Source organism: Chaetodon trifascialis, chromosome 2 (assembly GCF_039877785.1).
Source record: "Chaetodon trifascialis isolate fChaTrf1 chromosome 2, fChaTrf1.hap1, whole genome shotgun sequence".
Classification (NCBI taxonomy): Eukaryota; Metazoa; Chordata; class Actinopteri; order Chaetodontiformes; family Chaetodontidae; genus Chaetodon; species Chaetodon trifascialis.
The window spans coordinates 20,938,911-20,957,559 of NC_092057.1; the positions used below are offsets into that span (position 1 = coordinate 20,938,911).

General features: G+C 43.8%; 4 protein-coding genes across 6 annotated transcripts; 2 read left to right on the plus strand and 2 right to left on the minus strand.

Moving 5' to 3' along the window:
- Positions 1-123: 123 nt before the first annotated feature.
- pi4k2a (phosphatidylinositol 4-kinase type 2 alpha) lies at positions 124-5,634 on the minus strand. 2 transcript variants are annotated; one of them, XM_070990986.1, is made up of 9 exons: positions 5,157-5,634; positions 3,339-3,539; positions 3,115-3,246; positions 2,472-2,625; positions 2,312-2,373; positions 2,119-2,218; positions 1,886-2,019; positions 1,628-1,687; positions 124-1,262 (listed from the first exon to the last, which is right to left on the minus strand). In XM_070990986.1, the coding sequence occupies exons 1-9, from the start codon at positions 5,493-5,495 to the stop codon at positions 1,101-1,103; spliced, it is 1,344 nt and encodes a 447-aa protein (XP_070847087.1). In that variant the 5' UTR covers positions 5,496-5,634; the 3' UTR covers positions 124-1,100. The 2 variants fall into 2 exon arrangements, with proteins under 2 accessions (XP_070847087.1, XP_070847095.1); XM_070990994.1 differs by having other exon boundaries at positions 2,312-2,369; positions 2,468-2,625; positions 5,157-5,616.
- A 1,235-nt stretch (positions 5,635-6,869) lies between these two features.
- Positions 6,870-9,851, plus strand: pgam1b (phosphoglycerate mutase 1b). Its single transcript, XM_070986433.1, has 4 exons — positions 6,870-7,382; positions 8,525-8,799; positions 8,882-9,062; positions 9,226-9,851. The coding sequence occupies exons 1-4, from the start codon at positions 7,244-7,246 to the stop codon at positions 9,393-9,395; spliced, it is 765 nt and encodes a 254-aa protein (XP_070842534.1). The 5' UTR covers positions 6,870-7,243; the 3' UTR covers positions 9,396-9,851.
- A 950-nt stretch (positions 9,852-10,801) lies between these two features.
- On the plus strand, positions 10,802-14,665 carry exosc1 (exosome component 1). Its single transcript, XM_070979560.1, has 8 exons — positions 10,802-10,845; positions 11,993-12,108; positions 12,379-12,453; positions 12,559-12,647; positions 12,741-12,774; positions 12,887-12,937; positions 13,087-13,171; positions 13,407-14,665. Exons 1-8 carry the CDS (start codon positions 10,818-10,820, stop codon positions 13,511-13,513), a joined length of 585 nt encoding a protein of 194 aa, XP_070835661.1. The 5' UTR covers positions 10,802-10,817; the 3' UTR covers positions 13,514-14,665.
- A 270-nt stretch (positions 14,666-14,935) lies between these two features.
- On the minus strand, positions 14,936-18,358 carry knop1 (lysine-rich nucleolar protein 1). 2 transcript variants are annotated; one of them, XM_070981387.1, is made up of 5 exons: positions 18,273-18,358; positions 16,367-17,530; positions 16,205-16,276; positions 15,879-15,947; positions 14,936-15,560 (listed from the first exon to the last, which is right to left on the minus strand). In XM_070981387.1, exons 2-5 carry the CDS (start codon positions 17,480-17,482, stop codon positions 15,255-15,257), a joined length of 1,563 nt encoding a protein of 520 aa, XP_070837488.1. In that variant the 5' UTR covers positions 17,483-17,530; positions 18,273-18,358; the 3' UTR covers positions 14,936-15,254. The 2 variants fall into 2 exon arrangements, with proteins under 2 accessions (XP_070837488.1, XP_070837496.1); XM_070981395.1 differs by lacking the exon at positions 18,273-18,358 and having other exon boundaries at positions 14,940-15,560; positions 16,367-17,925.
- Positions 18,359-18,649: the final 291 nt, after the last annotated feature.

Here is an 18,649-nt window from a genome sequence, read left to right on the forward strand (position 1 = left end):
TTGGACTGTAAGATTTCTAAAATTACCTGTCGTTGTAATTATACCCAGTGCACATGGACAGACTACAGTAAAGCACTGGAGTGTAGTGTGACTGCATCTAACTGTCAAATCAAACACACCATCTGTATTAATGTAATATGTTTTAATTATAATCTATCATTAAATATTACATACAAATTATACAGTGCATTGTCACAATACATTTCATGTCAGTTCAGTACAGCAGGAAGTTACGTTGTTGTTTACTTAGCTCCACCCCACAAGCCAGAACATGAATAGAAGTCAATATGGCTGAGACAAGCAGCCCCCCTTTGCCGGTTTGCAGGTGGGATAATTTTGTCTTCTTCGCCATGATTTCACTGATCAGTGAAAGAAGAATTAGGCGAGCCAGTCATAAGCTTAAAGAGTTTGTGTTTTTGATCAGAAGTGCGTCTGCTTTCCAACATTACCCCAGATGACTTGCAGATCCTAATCTAAGCAGTTGCAGTGAGGAACTGTGAAACCGCTTCACATATAAAGACATACTCACCACTGAGTGCCCAGTTCCTAAATCTTCAAGACTTAACCAAAATAAACACTTCTCTTATTTGTTAAAATGCTGACCGGGGCTTTGAATTGCATTTGTTGGGGGGGGGGGGGGGGGGGTGAATATTAAAAGGCAGAGAGGTATGAAGAAAAAAAAAAAAAAAGACATCATGGAATGGAACATCTCTCATCCAAAACAAAGTGTGAGAGGCTTTTGACTGTGAGCAAACATAACGTGCACCCAGGAGTCCAAAAGAAAAGCCTGACATCTCCCTGAAACCCTTCGCTCTCGCAGGAAGGTACAGAATCTTCATCACTTAGGTGTTAATTCTTCACTGACATCCACACAAGGCACAGAGGCAGACAGGGAAGCTACGTTATCAAATTCCTCCTCTTTTGGCCTCATCTGTCCACCCACTCACTCACTCTGTGTAACCAAAATATCCAATGAGGGGGTGGGGGGGTGGGGGGTGGGGTGGATATTTCCATTTCCAGGATCGACACTGGTGCTCTCAGATTCTGTCCAGTCCTCTGGCTTCCTGCTGTTCCTCCGCTTCCTCTTCACTGAGTTGGGCCTACCACCAGGTGAAGAAGGGTCTTCTGCTCTGGAAACTCTGTGTGTACGACTCACTGTTGGCCCTCTGAGGCGCTCTGGCTGTTTCGACGATTACTGGAGGCATCTGGACCAGCTGAAGGGGTGTTTTACCATCCTTCAAGGCTTGGCACAAGTTCAGGATCTTGGGATAATACGGGACAAAGACAGGCATGTCAAACTGCTTTCAGGAGTATGAACAGCACACCCTGCTTTATCGTCCATTTTCTCTAAATGGGACCAAAATTTACTCATTGAACATCATGCTGTGCGGAGGAAGACTTGAAACTAGCGACTGAGACCATGAACTCATTTGGAAATGTTTACAGAGGTAATAAATCAAGTGAGAAACAGTCATTTTCTCATAAGCTTACATATAATCAAACTTCTTTTTGCAACTGGTGGAGTCACCCCCTGCTGGCCATTAGAAAGAATGCAGGTTTAAGGCATTTCCACATTGGCTTTACTTTTCAGACCTGGAAGCTGCTTTTGGGAGAAAAGAAAACTCACCTGCCCCCTCATTACAGCTACTTGTTTGTGAAACTGTCCTCTGTCGAACCCGGGGTCTTTCTGTGAGACACAGCATACAATACACACCAGTGAGACACATCATTCACAGGCACAGAACTGAGTCTTCCTCCTCTCCATCTCGCATTTTCCCATATTTCAATTTCAGCATCCATTTCTCAGCCAGACTGGTTTTCACATAATTACCACTTCATCCTTCACTGAAACATAGCTGAACACTCAATCTGAGTCCCTCCGCACCTTGAATAATTCGTACAAGTCCTCCTCCAGGTCTTTGATGAAATTTGGGTCGGAGAGTTTGGGCAGCACCAGCTCTCTGATCTCCTGGGAGAAAGGAACTTTGGCCTGTGAAAGCCACGCCCAATAGAACGGGTCTGGTGATTGGACGAAGAAACAGTGGGGGGGAGAATCGTTGAGTGCAATCAAAATAGAATGCAATGATTGGTTAAAAACAAGTCAATGTAGGTGCTTACAGGCTCTCCAGGAGTCGGGGTGTTTGAGGGGGAAGGCGAGGCCGTTGTCTATAGCTGCCAGCTTGATAATGGGATCCTTCACTACCACCCAGTCTGTGTCCTACAGAGACAACGAAAGCAACAGGTTAAAATAAAGACAAAGTGGGGCCAGCATTTAAAAAAACTGTCTGTGTGCATGTCTGTGTGTCCTCACCCTATTCCCAACAGGGTCCATGGGACAGTCATACTTCAGCAACCAGTTGTCATTTCCCCTGTCTAGAAGAATAAACCGGCAAACAAAAGACAGACTCGAATTCAAAAATCCTACTCAAAGCAGAGGTGCAAACGTTGTGCCGAGCAGACTGACTACATGCCTGTGTTCCTGATGATGTAATCGAGGACTACGAGCCGCTCAAACTGCAGCTGGAGCTGACGGTTGGTGTTTTCAGGCAAAGGCTCCGCTTCAAACCTCCGCAGCCAGAAATCTGCATCCTTGTATCCGTCAACAAAGAGCTGGAAGGAACCAACCTGATGGAAGAGCGACAGATTTATGTTAGACACAGATGTCTGGGACTTTTTGTTGCTTTGATGTGTAGTTTCTTGATTCATTGCCCCAGAAAAGCTTCTACATTGGGCCTGTGGTTAGTTTGTTTTAACCATTGTTTAAGGTTAAGAATGACCTTTAAACCTGAGTGTATTTTCATATTGATCACAGCTCAAACATTGTGACAGCAGGTCTGTGTATTTCTGCTGAAGCTTAAATGATATTTGATGCCAGAAATTAGTTATCAACAGTAAATATCACACATTTCATGCTTGTAACTCTTCTCATCCATCTTCTTCTGAGATTTTTGAAAGTCATTCAGAAGAAAAGCCAGTAGTTTTAATGGCAAGACCTTTGAGGGTGACATTTTCCTTTCCCAGTCACAGGATGAATTGTGCCTATTTGGTCAATGTCACACAGAAATTCACCACTGAATGCCATCACCTGTGTAACCGAGTGATTCATCAGATTACCTTTGGTGGCAGTCCAATCCTATGGAAACGCTGGCCCACTTTAGGCACCTTCTCCAGGGCTAGCCTCTTTCCTCGAGACTTCACCCTGTCTATGGCACTGTAGTTGAAGGTTTCACTCGCCAGGTACACCACCTAGAAATCAAAAGGTTGTTTCAGAGAGGGGGGTATACACCAGACGGTTTGCTGCTTTAGTAATGAGGAGGCAATAGTGAGCGTGTCTGCACCTTGGTCCTGGGAACAATGTTGAGCTCCAGTTTCTGATCGACCAGGCTGGCCCCGGCCTCTGAGAGGTAACCCTGGTTCAGGACCAAACAGTCGCGGCCGAAGCAGCAGGGACAGCACAGTTTTTGGAGCCACTTAGTCCACTTGGGGTTCAGCTGGCCATAGGGCTCTTCATTCTTAGGCTTGAACACGCCAATTATTTTCTGTGGCGAGAGGCAGAGTGGGGTAAAGTGAGGAAATCAGGAAAGAGAGAGAGCAGACAGAGAAGTTCAAAATCCAAAGAGAGTTTTGTAGTTAAGTTTAGGAACAGAGAAGAAATAAAGGTTTGGTTGGGTGAAAATATTGAAATTTGAGGGCAATGTTCTCCTTCATAAACTTGAAAATTCAAGGCTGTGGAAAGGTGGACCATGCTGGCAGACACTTTTGATGCAGTGAAAACTTTACTTTACTCACTATTAAAATCCATGGTGCCGTGAATTGAAATTGTAAGAAGTGAAACCTCAAACAGTCTTTACAGCATGTAGGGGATGAGCATTTGATACGCAAAAGATAGATTATGGGTGTGGTGTCTCACTCATATGTTACATAATGCTAGTATGACACACACATACAGCGATTACAACGTGAAACTTGGTCATCGAAAAGAATTACATCCTCACAGGGAGCTAGCACATGACTACTAAGCACACTGGTGACTAACTAAAGAAACTGGAGAGGTGGGGGAGGCAGTGGGTCCTTGGATAAAAACCTCATGCACTCAGCTTAGAATACTTATTTCTGGTTTGTAAGCCTTTAGTGGAGAAAGTGGCACATAAAAAAGTCTGGACCATGTTGTCTTGAACAGACTGAAAATGCAACAAGGGAAATTTGTAAGGATCCACCCTGAAAGTCCAAAGACGCACTTCCTTTTTTTTGCTTTTTAATATGGACTGAACGCAACACTGTAGACGGGAGCACGGGGGGTGGACAGTGTCTGCAGGTTGCTCAAGATTTTTCCTGGTTGGCTCCAGCAGTGCTGATCAAAGTTTACAGTCATTAATCTGGTGTGATCTGAGAGTGTCAGGAGACGTCGTTGAGTGAAGAAATGCTCTATAATGGTCAACGTGATGATTGCTTGATTTGTCATTGCACTTCGTGAACACTTGCAGAAATAAAGTGATTACAAGTGCTGCAGCAAATCAGATGTCTGCGCTCAGCATCTTCTCTTTGATTGATATTTAAGACTTTGTTCTATGTTCTGATTTCCAATACATGTGGAAAGCAATAATACAGGAAAGCTACCTGAAATAATGGGTGACAAGCATCTTATCTGTGCCTGTGCTGTGCTGTGACATCATTGTGACAGCTGGCCAGAGGCGGATGTTCACTAACAGACTACCTGCCAGCACAGCCTCAGTCACACTGATGATGAAAGTGTTTTAGGAGGAGCTGAGCAACTGGATCAAGAAGTTTAAAAAATACTAAAACGTGTGAAATACTTGACGGATAATACGACTACGACTTGGTTGTTAATTAGTTGAAAATGGAAAATGTAAGGTCATGTTTTAACATGCTTGACAGCCTATTTGCCAAGTCATCACACAGGCTAGTTAGAAGAGGCCCTTCCTGGAAGCGACTAACACAATATCAAGACAGTCTTGCAGACACTGCATCTCTCTCTCTCACACACACACACACACACACACACACACACACACACACACACACACACACACACACTTCAGACTTCACAGACCAGTCATGAAACACCTCACGGACTCTTTAGCAGTACAACAACGGTTGGTAATCGGTAGGTGAAAGTTAGCAGCTTCTCTTCTCACCCCCTGTGAATCTTTGACAAAATAGCTCCCACTGGATCCTTGGTAGATCCTCTCCGGGTATATTCCCTCCTCTATGGCTCGCTCGGCCTTTCGGATGATCTCTCTGAACTCGGGATCCTCCGGGAACTCGTTCCTGTGGGGCTCACGCGGCGAGCTCCCACGGTCCCGGTCCAGAAGCGGCTGTCTCTCCCGGCTGCGCCCCGGACTGCCGGCCGGGATGCGCACCACCGAGCCCGGTGTGCTTCCAAACGCGCCCCGGGGGCTGGTGGGCTCTGTGGGACAGTAGCTGAAATCACCGGAGTCCCGGAGGGGAGAGACAAGCGGACTCGTCTCGTCCATTGTTTTGGAGGTGGGCGAAGAGAAGTTATTTTAACTCCCGGTTAGAGCGAAGAAAGAGAGAAGAAGACTAAAAAGAAGAGGGAAAGAAAGTGGGACTGTTGTTTTGTTGGCTAGTACTGACGCTGGCTAACAAGGAAACACAGGAAAAAAAAAGAAAAGTCAGATGACTGTCAGCTTCCGGGAAAAGGCGGAACCTCTTGAGTGTTTTGATCTTTAACCAATCAGCGTTCAACGTTCCCTGTCAACAACCTGATATCTAGCGTTGATTGGACAGAATCACTCCGCCTACGGAAGACACATGACACAGTAGTTAACCCAATCAATTAACTTCATATAGAGCCTTTGACAAATACGGTTGGCCCAGCGCTGTGTCGGCCTAAAGGCATACGCAAGCCAAATTCAGCTCCACAGGCCTTTAAACCACATAATAAAATGTTCACAAATTAAATTTGACAAAATGTAATCAAAAAATGTTAAGATTAGCACATGACAGAGTGGTTGTACTTGTCAGTGTCAACATCAAAAATCAGTGGACCAATATACTGGAAATAATGTAATGTACATGTTTCTGTTCTGTTAGTGTTTTTCATTTGAAATTAGAGTTTTCTTTCACTTGCTTTCCTGTGAAAGAACAAATTAATCATATCTTCAAAATTAACCTACAAGTGAGAAACACACACTGTGTTGACAAATGCACATTTAACTTCAGCATTTTTCAGTGGATAACAATACATTTTGTCCAGTGCCAAAGTAAGTGTCTTACTCTATTTTGTTCAATGTTAGTAATTAGGCCTCAGCCAACAGTTAGCCCATGTCTTCATTAACCGTAGAGGAAGAGTATTGTTTTTCAAAGGTAAAATGCAATGTAATTATCCATTGATTAAATAATATCAATCCAAAAGACACTTGTGAGATTGCTTTGTTTGCAGCCACATCAAATTTGGACTTTGTGTACCTGGCTGTCGAGAGGCATTGTAGATATCAACAGAACAGAAGTGCAGGTGCTTCACTGGAAGATCAAAGGTCAGGGATGGTAAAATCTGAACTTCATACTCAAGCAAAACCTCACCGCCAGTCAAGTCCATGAGGTCCTCATAAGTCCTCATGAGCAAACTGCAAAATAAAAGCTAGTCTTTCAGGTGTCTGGCCATTAATGATAAATGATACCAAGTTTAAATATGCTACTTTCAAATTTTTAATGGCGTTTCTCCTTTATTGGCCCAACAATAAACTTCCTGTTGGAATTATTTTCAGTCCTCCTTCATTGGTTTCTGCCAAAATGTGTTGTGATTGATTGGTTTCTGAAGATGTGCATGCTAGTACTTTTTTTCCACTTACCATAGTGATTCATGTGGTCATTCAGGAGGTTTGTTGACGTCCCCGCATGATGCTCTGACGCCCGCCTGCAGGACGCACTGCTGAGCTTGCGGACGTGCCGCTGTGCGCATCCTCCTGCCTCTCTCCTCCTCCGGCGCACACAGCTCGCCTTCTGATTGGTGGAAACCAGCAGGAAGAGAGCTCGGGTCGTGAGATCTGTCAAGCTCGGGCAGGTCGGCCAATTCCTCAAAGCTGCAGCTGCGGTAGACTCTCCGTCCACGCTCCCAGAAATACTGCGCCCGTGTCTTTGTAGCAGTCTTTGGGGTTGCGGCGAAATCGGGACACACCTGCGGTCGTTGCTGCCGCGCTTGAAGAAGAGTCACTCACTCCAGATATTCCGGAAATACAGCGCAGAGGGCATCGGTGTGAGGATGGCTGCGTACAAGCTGGTCCTGATCCGCCATGGAGAGAGCTGCTGGAACCAGGAGAACCGCTTCTGCGGCTGGTTCGACGCGGATTTGAGTGAGACCGGGGAGCATGAGGCGAAGAGAGGAGGACAGGCGCTGAAAGGTACCAGATAATGGCTCAGGGCCTAATCGCGCTTTCTCCCTCGGTCATTGGATTAAGCCGTTGCAAGCTTATGCAACTCTGCCGGATGGGGAAACAGGTAGTCGGCCCACTGCGACACAAGACAAGCCAGCAGCAGGGAGAGAGAAGGCTTGAAGTGATTCTTTATGAAATCATTGTTTATTATAGAAATCATTGTTTATTAGGTTGCATTTAGCTTTTGAACTGAAAACTTGAGTAGCATCCCATTCATAGGAGAATTTAGATGCTGCAAATGGTTTGATCAGACATCTGTCAGTTCCACCACCAGCCTTGATGATCCACACTCCATATTTTAGGTTTTCCTTCCACCAACCATTTCCACTTCAGGGAAATGGACAACAATCCTGATTTGTCTCTTTCATTTATGATATAATTGTGTAGTGAATTTGTAAAGTTGATTTAACAGCAGAGATATCCATGATCTTCATATTCCTCAGCTCCTCATTTGGATGTAATGGCTTGAACAAAAAGTGAATGAGCCCACAGATTCAGCCACGACTTCACCATCAGAAGATAAACTCTGCATATTGCCATTTGATGCAAAAAATGTCAGGACTCAAACAGCAAATTATCTTTATTTGGAGAATAAAATGTTGATTTTGTCAAAACTTACTCACTACATTCAGGGATGATAAATGTAAAGACGTGTCATTTAGATCTGAGGAATGATGGAGTCAGACAGACAGAGATCCTCTGTTATCAGTGGAAATGACTGAGATAAGATAAGAAAAGGTTTAAAAGAAAAATACTTGATCAACTTTTAAAAAGCTACCGTTTGGCCAGGGCCTCTCAGTCCTCCACATTATTTGACGTGTTTTTTTCCATCATGCACACACTCCTGTTGGTTCTGTGTGACCCAGAAATCCTCTGCCGACACATTCTGCAGAGCCCACAGTCTGTCAGAGTGTCATGATGTAGCACTGCCACTGACTAAGCAAAAGCAACTGAATATATGGACTGGGAGGGAGGCAATAAAAAAGCAGATACTCATTGGGTTGAGTGTAATGTATTTTTTCCTGTCTGTAACAAAAACTGCATTTGAATTGCACGCTGCTGAATATTTACACCTACCGCCTTTTTCATGCTCTGACTCGTCATTGCAGATGCTGGCTATGAATTTGATATTTGCTACACCTCAGTACTGAAGAGGGCCATCCGCACCCTGTGGTTTGTTCTGGACAGCATCGACCAGATGTGGCTGCCTGTGCATCGGACCTGGCGCCTCAATGAGCGTCACTACGGTGGCCTGACTGGGCTCAACAAGGCCGAAACAGCAGCTAAACATGGAGAGGCCCAGGTCAAAATCTGGAGGCGCTCTTTTGACATTCCTCCCCCGCCCATGGATGAGGGGCATGACTTCTATCAGACCATAAGCAAGGTGAGGCTTTGTGTCTTTCAGATGTGTTTGTTACGTCAGTGTGAGCCAGCACTGACAAAATTAAGCTTTGCTTTCATTGTAGGACCGACGTTATGCTGACCTGACCGAGGATCAGCTTCCCAGCTGTGAGAGTCTCAAGGACACCATCGCCAGGGCACTGCCCTTCTGGAACGAAGAGATCGTCCCACAGATCAAAGAGGGAAAGAGGGTGCTGATTGCTGCCCACGGAAACAGCCTCCGGGGCATCGTCAAGCATCTTGAGGGTAAGAGACAGAGCGGAGACTTCAGGGTGTTGATCTCATGTTAAATTCAGAAAATTTTGCATTTGTTGATTATTTGATTTAGCACTAAATCATTGAGTTTTAATAGAGAATTAATATTCTGCAAATGCGTTTAAAACTCTGCATGTCTGTTACTGCTTCCCAGGTATGTCAGAGGAGGCCATCATGGAGCTGAACCTGCCCACAGGTATCCCCATCGTGTATGAGCTGGACAAGAACCTGAAGCCTTTAGGACCCATGCAGTTCCTAGGAGATGAGGAGACCGTTAAGAAGGCCATGGAAGCTGTTGCTGCTCAGGGCAAAGCCAAGAAATAGACCCCTCTCAGCCTACCCATGGATAGAGTATAGATCAGTACTGTTTCTGTCATCACAGAATTTCGCACACACAGACACTCAATGTGCACTTTATTTTGATAATATCCAGCTTTCACACAGAATTTGATTTGATTGGTCTTCAACTTGTGGTATTCTGAAATATATACTTCATCATTAGACATTGGATATCAGCTGTAATATAGTTTAAGCACTGACCAAAATTCAAAATTAGGGACCAGTGAAGAGGAGCAAACACACACTAACCCAGCAGAGTCGTTCCAAGTATTCCTTCCTATTTAGGATCATGTAGGTGAAATCCAGTGGGAACAGTATGACCTATAAGGTAACACTGGCTGTTGTCAAAGGGGCAAGTTGATGTGCTCTGCACTGCTGATTTGTGTTTGCTGTGGCATTGTGAGAAACATAATAAATGTTGTGAACTATTATGTGATGAAATCTTTTGTCAGTGTCTGACATCATTTTCTGGCATAACTGTCCACTGTGTCTTAATGTATCTTTAGAGCGATGTTATACTTACACCACATGGGATTAAAAATACAGAGTGAGCACCTGAAAGTACCACAAGATCACTGTAAACTGTTAAACTGTACAACATATGCCGTTCTCCCGTGTTGATTTATTGCATGACTTCAGCAGTTGAAAATTATTTCTCCATCAACCTGATTATAGGTGTTAATGCTATGCATGTCATAATATACTGACAAAAGACAATATCTCACTAGATTATAAAACATACCTTCCATCATCCAGCAAATACTGATACTTAATAGGCAAACCCTGGCCCAGTTAGCATCTAATTGATTTGATCATTTTCCATAATTAAATAATTATTTTTAGAATCAATAAATTGTCTTTCAGGAGGTAGAGTGGTCGTGCACTAATCAGAAGGTCATAGGTCAGATCCCTGGCTTCTGCAGTCTACATGTTGAAGTATCCTTGAGCAAGACACTGAACCCCAAATTGTTGCTGAAGCCATGCCATGAGTGTGAATGTGAATGGTTACTGCACCTGATGAACAGCTGGTACCTTGCATGTTAGCCGCTGCCACTGATATATGAGCGTGTGAATGCAGGATGGTGTTGTAAATTGCTTTGAGTGGTAGGTAAGGCTAGATATAAATATATCTATTTTAATACAGTCCATTGTGATGATAAAGATTACTACTACTGCTGGTTGTTGTTGATGATATTGTAGAAGCAGAAGTAAGTAATTTTACATTTGTAACCTGTTAAATTGTGTGTGGATGTTTGTGCAATGCACATGTGCCCATGTGTGCCTCAACAAATATGGCGGAACGAGCGCTCCTTCTTTAACTTCCTCTCAGCTTGAGACCGACCAATCAGAATCGATTTAATACCTTCGTCACAGCCAATCGGATAACAAGCTGCTCTTCTCGTAAACATGTCGCCCATGAAGCTGTGTGTTCCTGGTGAGTACCGTAAAATAGAAGTTCCTCGTACTTAGGATGGAGTTAAACCAGACTTTAGACCGGTTGTTCCCTTTTGTGCTGTTGTTGGCTTCTGTAGTCGTCGCTGTATTGCTAGAAAGTGTCGTTACTCTGTAGTCTGACAGCGTGAAACCCTGTAAGCGAGTCCCAGCTACCATGCGTGAGGTGGGCTTTGGGCTTCTAGCAAAGTTAGCGTCACATTCAGTTACTTTTTAGTAAACGGCTAGTTGTATCAGGTGAATATAAGAAGGTGTAGCTGTTTTCAGGGATTTTACTTGTCGTTGTGTTTGCGGTAAGTACCGTCCGTGTGCAGGGCTGTGAAGCTATGGACTTTTACTTTCCACGGCAGGTTTCATCTCCAGCCCTGCCCATCGCCCCAGGCAGGACAGCAGCATTCCTTGTCTCACTCGTTTTGACTCACCCACCAGAAGTCATGGCTTGTAATTACTGTGTGAGGAGCAGAAGGAAATGTCAACAAACTACCTGTCACCGAACAGCTGTCTGAGCAGTGATAGTGAAGTTACACAGAAACACCTGTTCTTAGCAGCAGTAACACGGTTTGCTGGTAGTCTGTCTGTTCAGATCTGGCAGGATTACAATTTCATGCCACGTAAAAGCTGAGGTTAAATCACTTAAAGGAAAGTGAGTGTAGAGTAATCATTGTCCTCCTAAGATGAAGCACCATGAGCTAAATCATGTTCTCTGTGCAGACAGGACAGTGGCTCGGGTAAGTTCCCCCTTCGTTCCTCACGTCCCAATAATGTTCTTCAGAGTATGAGCCTGTCCCCAGTCCGCGGCTGTGTACTGATCTTGTTAAAAGTCTGGGAATGTGTGCAGAGATACCCTGAGAAACTGTACTGCTGAGGCGTAATCCACCCTTCTGTAACTCGTCCCATGAGCAGATCTTCAGCAGACGGCAGCCTGAATAAAAGCCACACTCATAAATACGAGGTGTTCTGTGGGTGAAAGAGAGCCGATGGTCTTTTACTCCAAACGTTAATGTTTTATATCACCAAAGTGTGTTATTTTAATCAGATTTTTAGCAGAGACAGTCCACCTCCACTACATAACACTGATATGTAGCATGTACAACTATTCATCACTACGTTCTCATCTTGTTTGTCTCCAGGTGACAAGTTATGCAGTGTAGAAGACTGTATACCCGGCACAGGAGTGTACCCGCGGCACGGCTACATATACTCGTCACTAGCAGGCTATGTGCTGAGGAAAAACGAGGGAGAGGAGGTGAGGGGTGGGGCGGGGAACGCTGCAGCAGCAGTCAGGCATGTAGGAGTGCCGCGGTGAGGGTGTTACGCAACATTTGTGAATGGAACTAAAATAGATTTGTTCAGCGCCTGTGATGAAATACACATTCTACTTTGTGTGACCTCTGTGTGTGTGTGTGTGTGTGTGTGTGTGTGTGTGTGTGTGTGTGTGTGTGTGTGTGTGTGTGTGTGTGTGTGTGTGTGTGTGTGCGCGCATACTAATATGCTTGACTTTTTTGTCTCTTTCTAGTTACCAGTGATCTCAGTGGTCAGGGAAACAGAAACACAACTACTACCAGATGTAGGAGCAATAGTCACCTGTAAGGTATGCAGTGGAATCCGTTATCCTTCTTCTGGAATTGGTTGATCTGATGAAGTGATCAGTTCAGATTTGGTTTGCCTTGAACCTCTGTGTTCTTTGCTTGTACAGGTGACGAGCATCAACCCCAGGTTCGCCAAGGTCCACATCCTTTATGTAGGCTCTACACCGCTGAAGGACCGCTTCAGAGGGACAATCAGGTAACCCCAAAAGAAACTGTCTGCAGTGAAACAGTACTTTTATGTCATATTGTGTCATTCCCAAAGCTGAGCGCACTCCCTCTGACTCCACAGAAAAGAAGATGTGCGGGCAACAGAGAAAGACAAGGTGTGTTTGACTCCACATATTCAGTCAGATTATCAGCAGCTTTTTCTGCAGATCCTGCTAACTAATGCTTGATCACATGCTCGACGTAAAGCTTTTCTCTTTATTGTTACAGGTGGAAACGTACAAAAGCTTCAGACCTGGCGACATCGTCTTGGCAAAAGTGGTATCCTTCACCTGACAAATAACCAAATAAATGAACAATTCATTGACTACGAAAACAATTCAGCTCATGCATCTGCTACCATTCAATTAGTTTGAATGCACTTCTGTGGTGTGGGTATATGTTGTGTCTTCCTTGACCTGAGATGTCAGATCTCTCTCGGTGACGTGCAGTCTAACTACCTGCTGACAACAGCAGAGAATGAACTGGGGGTGGTGGTGGCACACAGTGAATCAGGTAACTCTCAATGCACAATTAAACAAGTTTACTTTTTTAATGTAAAGCATCAAGAGGATTGGAGCACAGCCCTGCACAGATTGATAGTATCCTGTTTGAACACAGGGTGGTGCCAGAGTAACTGCCCAGATAACTGAAGAGGAAAGAATGGCTCCTGTAGACCGTTGTCACCGTACAGTCATGTTACTTGTCTCCATTGTATCACATCTCTGTCATGTTTGCTTTTGTGAATCAGGTGTCCAGATGGTTCCCATCAGCTGGTGTGAGATGCAGTGCCCGCAGACGCACGTCAAAGAGTTCCGCAAAGTGGCGCGAGTGCAACCGGAGTATCTACAGGCATGAGAGCCCTGAAACGTCTTTCTTCCACAAGGAACACACAGCTTCCCCTCCCTCCTCGTCATCAAGTAGCTACCCAAATCTATTTCGACGCTTTCTGAGAGACATTGTGCATATGACTGGCTACTTGTGGCTCGTGTATTTCTGTGTGTTTGTTAAATAGCTTTCCCTCTGCACATTGTCATCATTTGGTTGTGCCGGCTTGAACACACAGAAGCACCGTCAGACCAAACTGCAAAATTGTGAAGACGTCCTCTAAAGAATGTGGCGACTGTTGTGAAAACCCTTTAAACTAAACTTAGTGCATGCAGCAGGAACGTGGGGTTTTTAAAGTTGCCTTTAAATTGCCAGATGGAAACCTGATTAGGACTAACCAAGTTCTCTCAGGACGTTACATTGCAGCTGCCAAAACTTCCTCAGTGACCACTATGTTGATAAGCTAAATGTATCAGAATCTTGCAGCTAGCAAAGAAAGGCCTTCTTCACAGATGCAGGATTCACTTAGTTTGGCTAATGAGTGGCCTGATGGCAGATCATCAGGTCGCATGCAGGATGAAGCAGTCGGTGCACGTTGCTGGGTGCATAAATGTGAGACTTGGTTCAGACAAGGTTCAGACTCCATCTCATGTAAAGACAAAAATCAACTCTACATTTTGTAACAGAGATCATTCAAAGGGCAGCAGCTGTATTTGGTCTGAAATAAGGAGCAAAAAGTGACGCTGCACCTCAAAGTGTCTTTTGCATGATGTCATGAAGGAGGCTCACCTGTTTTTTTAATACCTTGTCCAGAGAAGTGACAAAAACATTTTAGTTGAAAGCCATTTTCATCTCAGGCTCATTTTTTCCCCTTCCAACTTCTCTAGTACCAAGTAAACTACTGGACAAATTTCAAAGGAAAATGAATATGACTAAAGGAGCCGAATGTTCGATCTGAATTACAACACTGCCAGCATGCACAGAATATTGAAGTACATGTGATAGTGGAACATTTCTTTTTTGTTTTCCAGCACATTTTTAAAACTGAACAATTATGAGCTTACAAGCAAGCAGAAATGTTCCGGTTTCATCTGAAGTAAAATGTACTTTGATTCTCCTTGTTCTTTTACTTTACAGCAGACACCATTCATGTGCAACGTTGGTATAAAATGACTGATAGAACCATCAGTGTGTTTCTTCCTTTTATCCACACTGATTTACTGCATGTGCTCGTGTTCAGTAATGAGACTTTGAGATAAATTGGGATTTTAGCCTCAGAGGTGTGCACACAGTACTTAAAATCCTTAGTATCATTCATTTCATGAAAAATACTCTTTGAAACTGCTTTAACAGAGAAAACTGACTTGCGAAAACTCAGGAAAGTGTTTGACAACTTAACCCACCGTGTCTTCATTCAGGCGTAGGCACTGTGGACGCATTGGCTCACTTAAAAGCTGGGACTGAAAGCATGTTTATTTGCACTGGCAGAGCCAACTCAGGGTAAACAGTGACCTACTGAAATCACATGACAAAACTGAGTCAGTTATGGTTTTTACATGCATCAGCGAAGGACGATTAAATCACAGTATGTACAAATGGTATTATTATGCGCTCGTTCTCTGATATTCATTGATATACCAGTTCTATTTTTACAGTCTGTTTTGAGTTTTTGATAGTTCAGTGATCATGTGCACATCTACGGTTAAAAACAACACATACAATAAATACACACATCTCTTGAAGACCCCACACACACACACACACACTTCGATCAATCATCAAAGCGAACTGATCGGCATGCGCTGATGTCAATGGAGAACTTCTTATTGGACGGTGCGGCGTATCCCAGTCCTGCGCCCCTGTTACTGAAGTCCATTCTGCGCGACTGAGCACGTTCAAACTCTCCCAGGAGACCTTGCTGCAACTGCTGCTGTGCGTCCTTGCCCAGTGCCATGTTTGCTCTTCCGGCGCTCCCCGCAGCAGGCTGGAAACCCTTTTTGAAGCCGCCCATTAGCCGGAGGAACTTCTGCTGCTGGTCGGAGCTGTTGAACTGGGCGGTGCTCCACTGGCCGAAACCCTGAGGAATGAAGACAAATACGAGAAATTTGGTGCATTAAAGGACCTCTCTGCTGGTTCTACACACAAAGCTCAGTTCACTCGCCACAGGGACTGTGACTCAGTCTGTGAAAACAGTTGCATAATGTCTGTGGACGAGGACATTTCGCAAGCACGGTGGGTCTAATGAGGCTACTGAGTTGCATTGTGGGAAATGTCAGGATCTCGCAGCCTCCGGTGCGTCAATCTTGACTTTTTTTTTTTTTTTTTAATCTGTCAGCTGCAAGTCCCCCAATTTTGTCAGTGTAATACTAATACAGTGAAAGGCACTGATACTGACCGTTGCTTTGGCTGCTTTTTGAGGTTGAGAAGCCCGGTCAATCTCCATTTGTAAAGCCTGTCTCCTCTCCTGTGACAAGCCAAAACACGCTTTGTTAAGCTTTGCTGCAGAAAGCAGACATACTCACTGTACATACATTGTACATGTCATTGTAATGCAAGTTATTTGGGGAAAAAAACAGACAATTACATGTTCATTAAAGGAACAGTTCAACAGTCTGGGAAATACGCCAATTGACAGGTTACATCTCCTTTGTTAAATCTGCTTAAGATAAACATTAAGTATCACACCCACAGTGATGGAGTAATAATGACAGCCATGTTTACCTGGTTGATGGTGACCTCATCAGTGTTTCCAGATTTCTCTGACAGGAACACCACGTCCACTTGAGGCGACTCCTGAAACACAAACAAGTTTCAATCCCGATGCAACAAATAAAAGACAGCATCCGGGCACAGTGTCAGTCGCCCCTGATGATACACACTCACATGCTGCTCCTCCACCTCTTCTTTAATTTTCTTCTTCTTTTTCTTCTTTTTTGCACCAGTTTCAAAACTCGGGTTCTCCGCCTGCGTTTCCACCTCAGCTGCTGTGACAAGAGTTTCCCTGCTCTGCTCCTTAGCTTCTTTACATTTGAGTGATAGTGGTTCTTCCTCCTCTCCCTTTGATTTTGCCTTTTTCCTCTTCTTCTTATTCGGCTCTGTCTCTACTTCGCTGACCTCCACAGAAGCTTTCCTTTTCTTTTCTTTATGTCCTTTTTTCTTTAGCTCCGTCTCAGCTTTCTCTGTAACACTCTCGCTCTTCGTGGGTTTGTCTTTCTTTGCTTTGCTCTCTGTGTTTTCGTCTATGACCTGAGGTGTTGCTACTTCATTTCCATTTTCTGTCTTTTTCTTCATTGTCACACTCTTTTTCTTTTTCACCTCTTTAACCTCACCCGTCTCTCCCTCTAGTGTTTCTAACTCCACACCATTCTCTGCCACCTTCGTTTTAGTTTTCTTTTTCTTTTTTCTTACACTGGTTCCATCCATAGCGTCTGTGGTTTCCTCATCAGAGCTTTTCTTTTTCTTCTTTACTTCAACTTGTTCTTTATTCTCCTCCGTGCTTACCAATAAAGTATTCTTTTTTCCCTTCTTGGCTTTCTCTGACATTTTATCCTTTCCACCCTGTTCTTCTTCCTCCTCTTTCTCTATCTTTACATTTGTTACTTTCTTCTTCTTTCGCTGTTTCTTCTCCTCTTCTTTTACTGAACTCTGTGGAGTTTCTTCTTCATTCTCAGGCTCAGCCAGTGGTATCTTCTTCTTCTTCTTTTGGCTGACTTCGTTGTCAATTTCATTCTTGACATCAGAACTATTGGCATCGCTCAGAGATTCAGAAATGTTCCTCTTCTTCTTTTTCTTCTTCTCTTCCTTTTCAACACCTCCATCCCGACAGTCCTCTTCTATAACCACAACATCAACTTTTTTGCACTTCTTCTTCTTTTCTTTTTTCACCTCCATTAGGCTCCCATCATCAGCAGTACAGTTTTTGTTTTTAGTCAGAGAGGTGTTTCCTTTTTTAGGTTTCTTCTCTTTCTTTTCCACACTCTTGTCTTCCTCCATCTTCATTCTCACCCTTTCCTCCGGCCTCTGCACAGTAACAGATGTCTGGCTTGTCTGGTGAGAGAAATACAATTACTGCACGCCAGTACCTTTTGATAGTAGATTCAATTGCAAATATGAGCTGCAGAGTTTTGAATGAGCTGAGGTCTCTCAGTGGCTTTATAGTAATCGAGTCGGCTTGAAATAAAGGCATGAATCAGTTTTTCAGCATCTCTTTGATTTAGAAATGGTCGTAGTTACTTTAGCTATGTGTGGAAGGTGGAATAGCCAAGTTTTCGTCACCTTGTTGGGTCTTGAAGCTTAGATCTGAATCCAGAAAAACACCTAGATCTGCCTTGCATGTGTCTACCGGTCAGCACAAATACTTCCGATTAAAAGTTGGATATCTGATGTTGCAAATCACTACCTGGTCAAAAGGAGATCTCATTAGATTTAGGTGCACACTTTTCAGTACCAAAGATCACGTCCTCGTCGGAATCCGCGTGAAACATGAGACGAATACAATGTTCATAAGTGAGCTAACGTGTCCGCGGCACCTACACTTGAGACCTGCAGAGTACCGACAACTTCATGAATGACAACGAGGCGAGACAACACGTCTCATGCAGAAGAAGCTGACCAAGTTTATTCATAGCACACTCTTGGTAAACCATGCTAGCTAGTTAACAGCAGCTGACGTTAAATATCAAGCAAAATGTCAAACGGAGGAAGAAACATGCTAATCACTCCGCCAGACGAGAAAGACTGTTTTTATTGTTCGTACACAATGTGTTAGAAATATGAACGCTTTACTTACTTAGCAACCTCTGATAACTCACGTGGACGCCTGGTTGCTTTCTTGATCCGGAAGTAGTTTCCCTTCTTTCCCGTTAGCGACGAGTCAGGCGTCCGTAGCAACGAACGTTGTACCGATTGATTGACTGACTGACTACACGTCAGCAAGTAACGTTATTCGTTTTTAGATTTTGTTTGTTGCCTTTAGAATTAAATGTGTTGTTACTCATAATTTCAGATTTAATTTTAGTTCTGAAGTACTAAGGCTAAGTTAAAGCTAGCGTTAGCTTGGTCGTTAGTCAAGCAGTTTTTTTCTGTATTGAACCGACATATTTATACGATGCATTTGACTGAGCATAGTGCAGATACAAATGACACCAATAAATAAACATGCACAAA

Excerpts from the sequence above, each read along its gene's own strand:
- pgam1b (XM_070986433.1), top strand. The coding sequence starts at position 7,244 with ATGGCTGCGTACAAGCTGGTCCTGATCCGCCATGGAGAGAGCTGCTGG. Across the intron at positions 7,383-8,524 it reads AGGAGGACAGGCGCTGAAAG|ATGCTGGCTATGAATTTGAT; the intron begins GTACCAGATAAT and ends TCGTCATTGCAG. Across the intron at positions 8,800-8,881 it reads TCTATCAGACCATAAGCAAG|GACCGACGTTATGCTGACCT; the intron begins GTGAGGCTTTGT and ends CTTTCATTGTAG.
- exosc1 (XM_070979560.1), top strand. The coding sequence starts at position 10,818 with ATGTCGCCCATGAAGCTGTGTGTTCCTG. Across the intron at positions 12,109-12,378 it reads GGAAAAACGAGGGAGAGGAG|TTACCAGTGATCTCAGTGGT; the intron begins GTGAGGGGTGGG and ends GTCTCTTTCTAG. Across the intron at positions 12,648-12,740 it reads CGCTTCAGAGGGACAATCAG|AAAAGAAGATGTGCGGGCAA; the intron begins GTAACCCCAAAA and ends CTGACTCCACAG.
- knop1 (XM_070981387.1), bottom strand. The coding sequence starts at position 17,482 with ATGAAGATGGAGGAAGACAAGAGTGTGGAAAAGAAAGAGAAGAAACCT. Across the intron at positions 16,277-16,366 it reads AAGAGGTGGAGGAGCAGCAT|GAGTCGCCTCAAGTGGACGT; the intron begins GTGAGTGTGTAT and ends TTTGTGTTTCAG. Across the intron at positions 15,948-16,204 it reads ATGAGGTCACCATCAACCAG|GAGAGGAGACAGGCTTTACA; the intron begins GTAAACATGGCT and ends GGCTTGTCACAG.
- pi4k2a (XM_070990986.1), bottom strand. The coding sequence starts at position 5,495 with ATGGACGAGACGAGTCCGCTTGTCTCTCCCCTCCGGGACTCCGGTGAT. Across the intron at positions 2,219-2,311 it reads TGGACCCTGTTGGGAATAGG|GACACAGACTGGGTGGTAGT; the intron begins GTGAGGACACAC and ends TTGTCTCTGTAG. Across the intron at positions 1,688-1,885 it reads ACTTGTACGAATTATTCAAG|AAAGACCCCGGGTTCGACAG; the intron begins GTGCGGAGGGAC and ends TGTGTCTCACAG.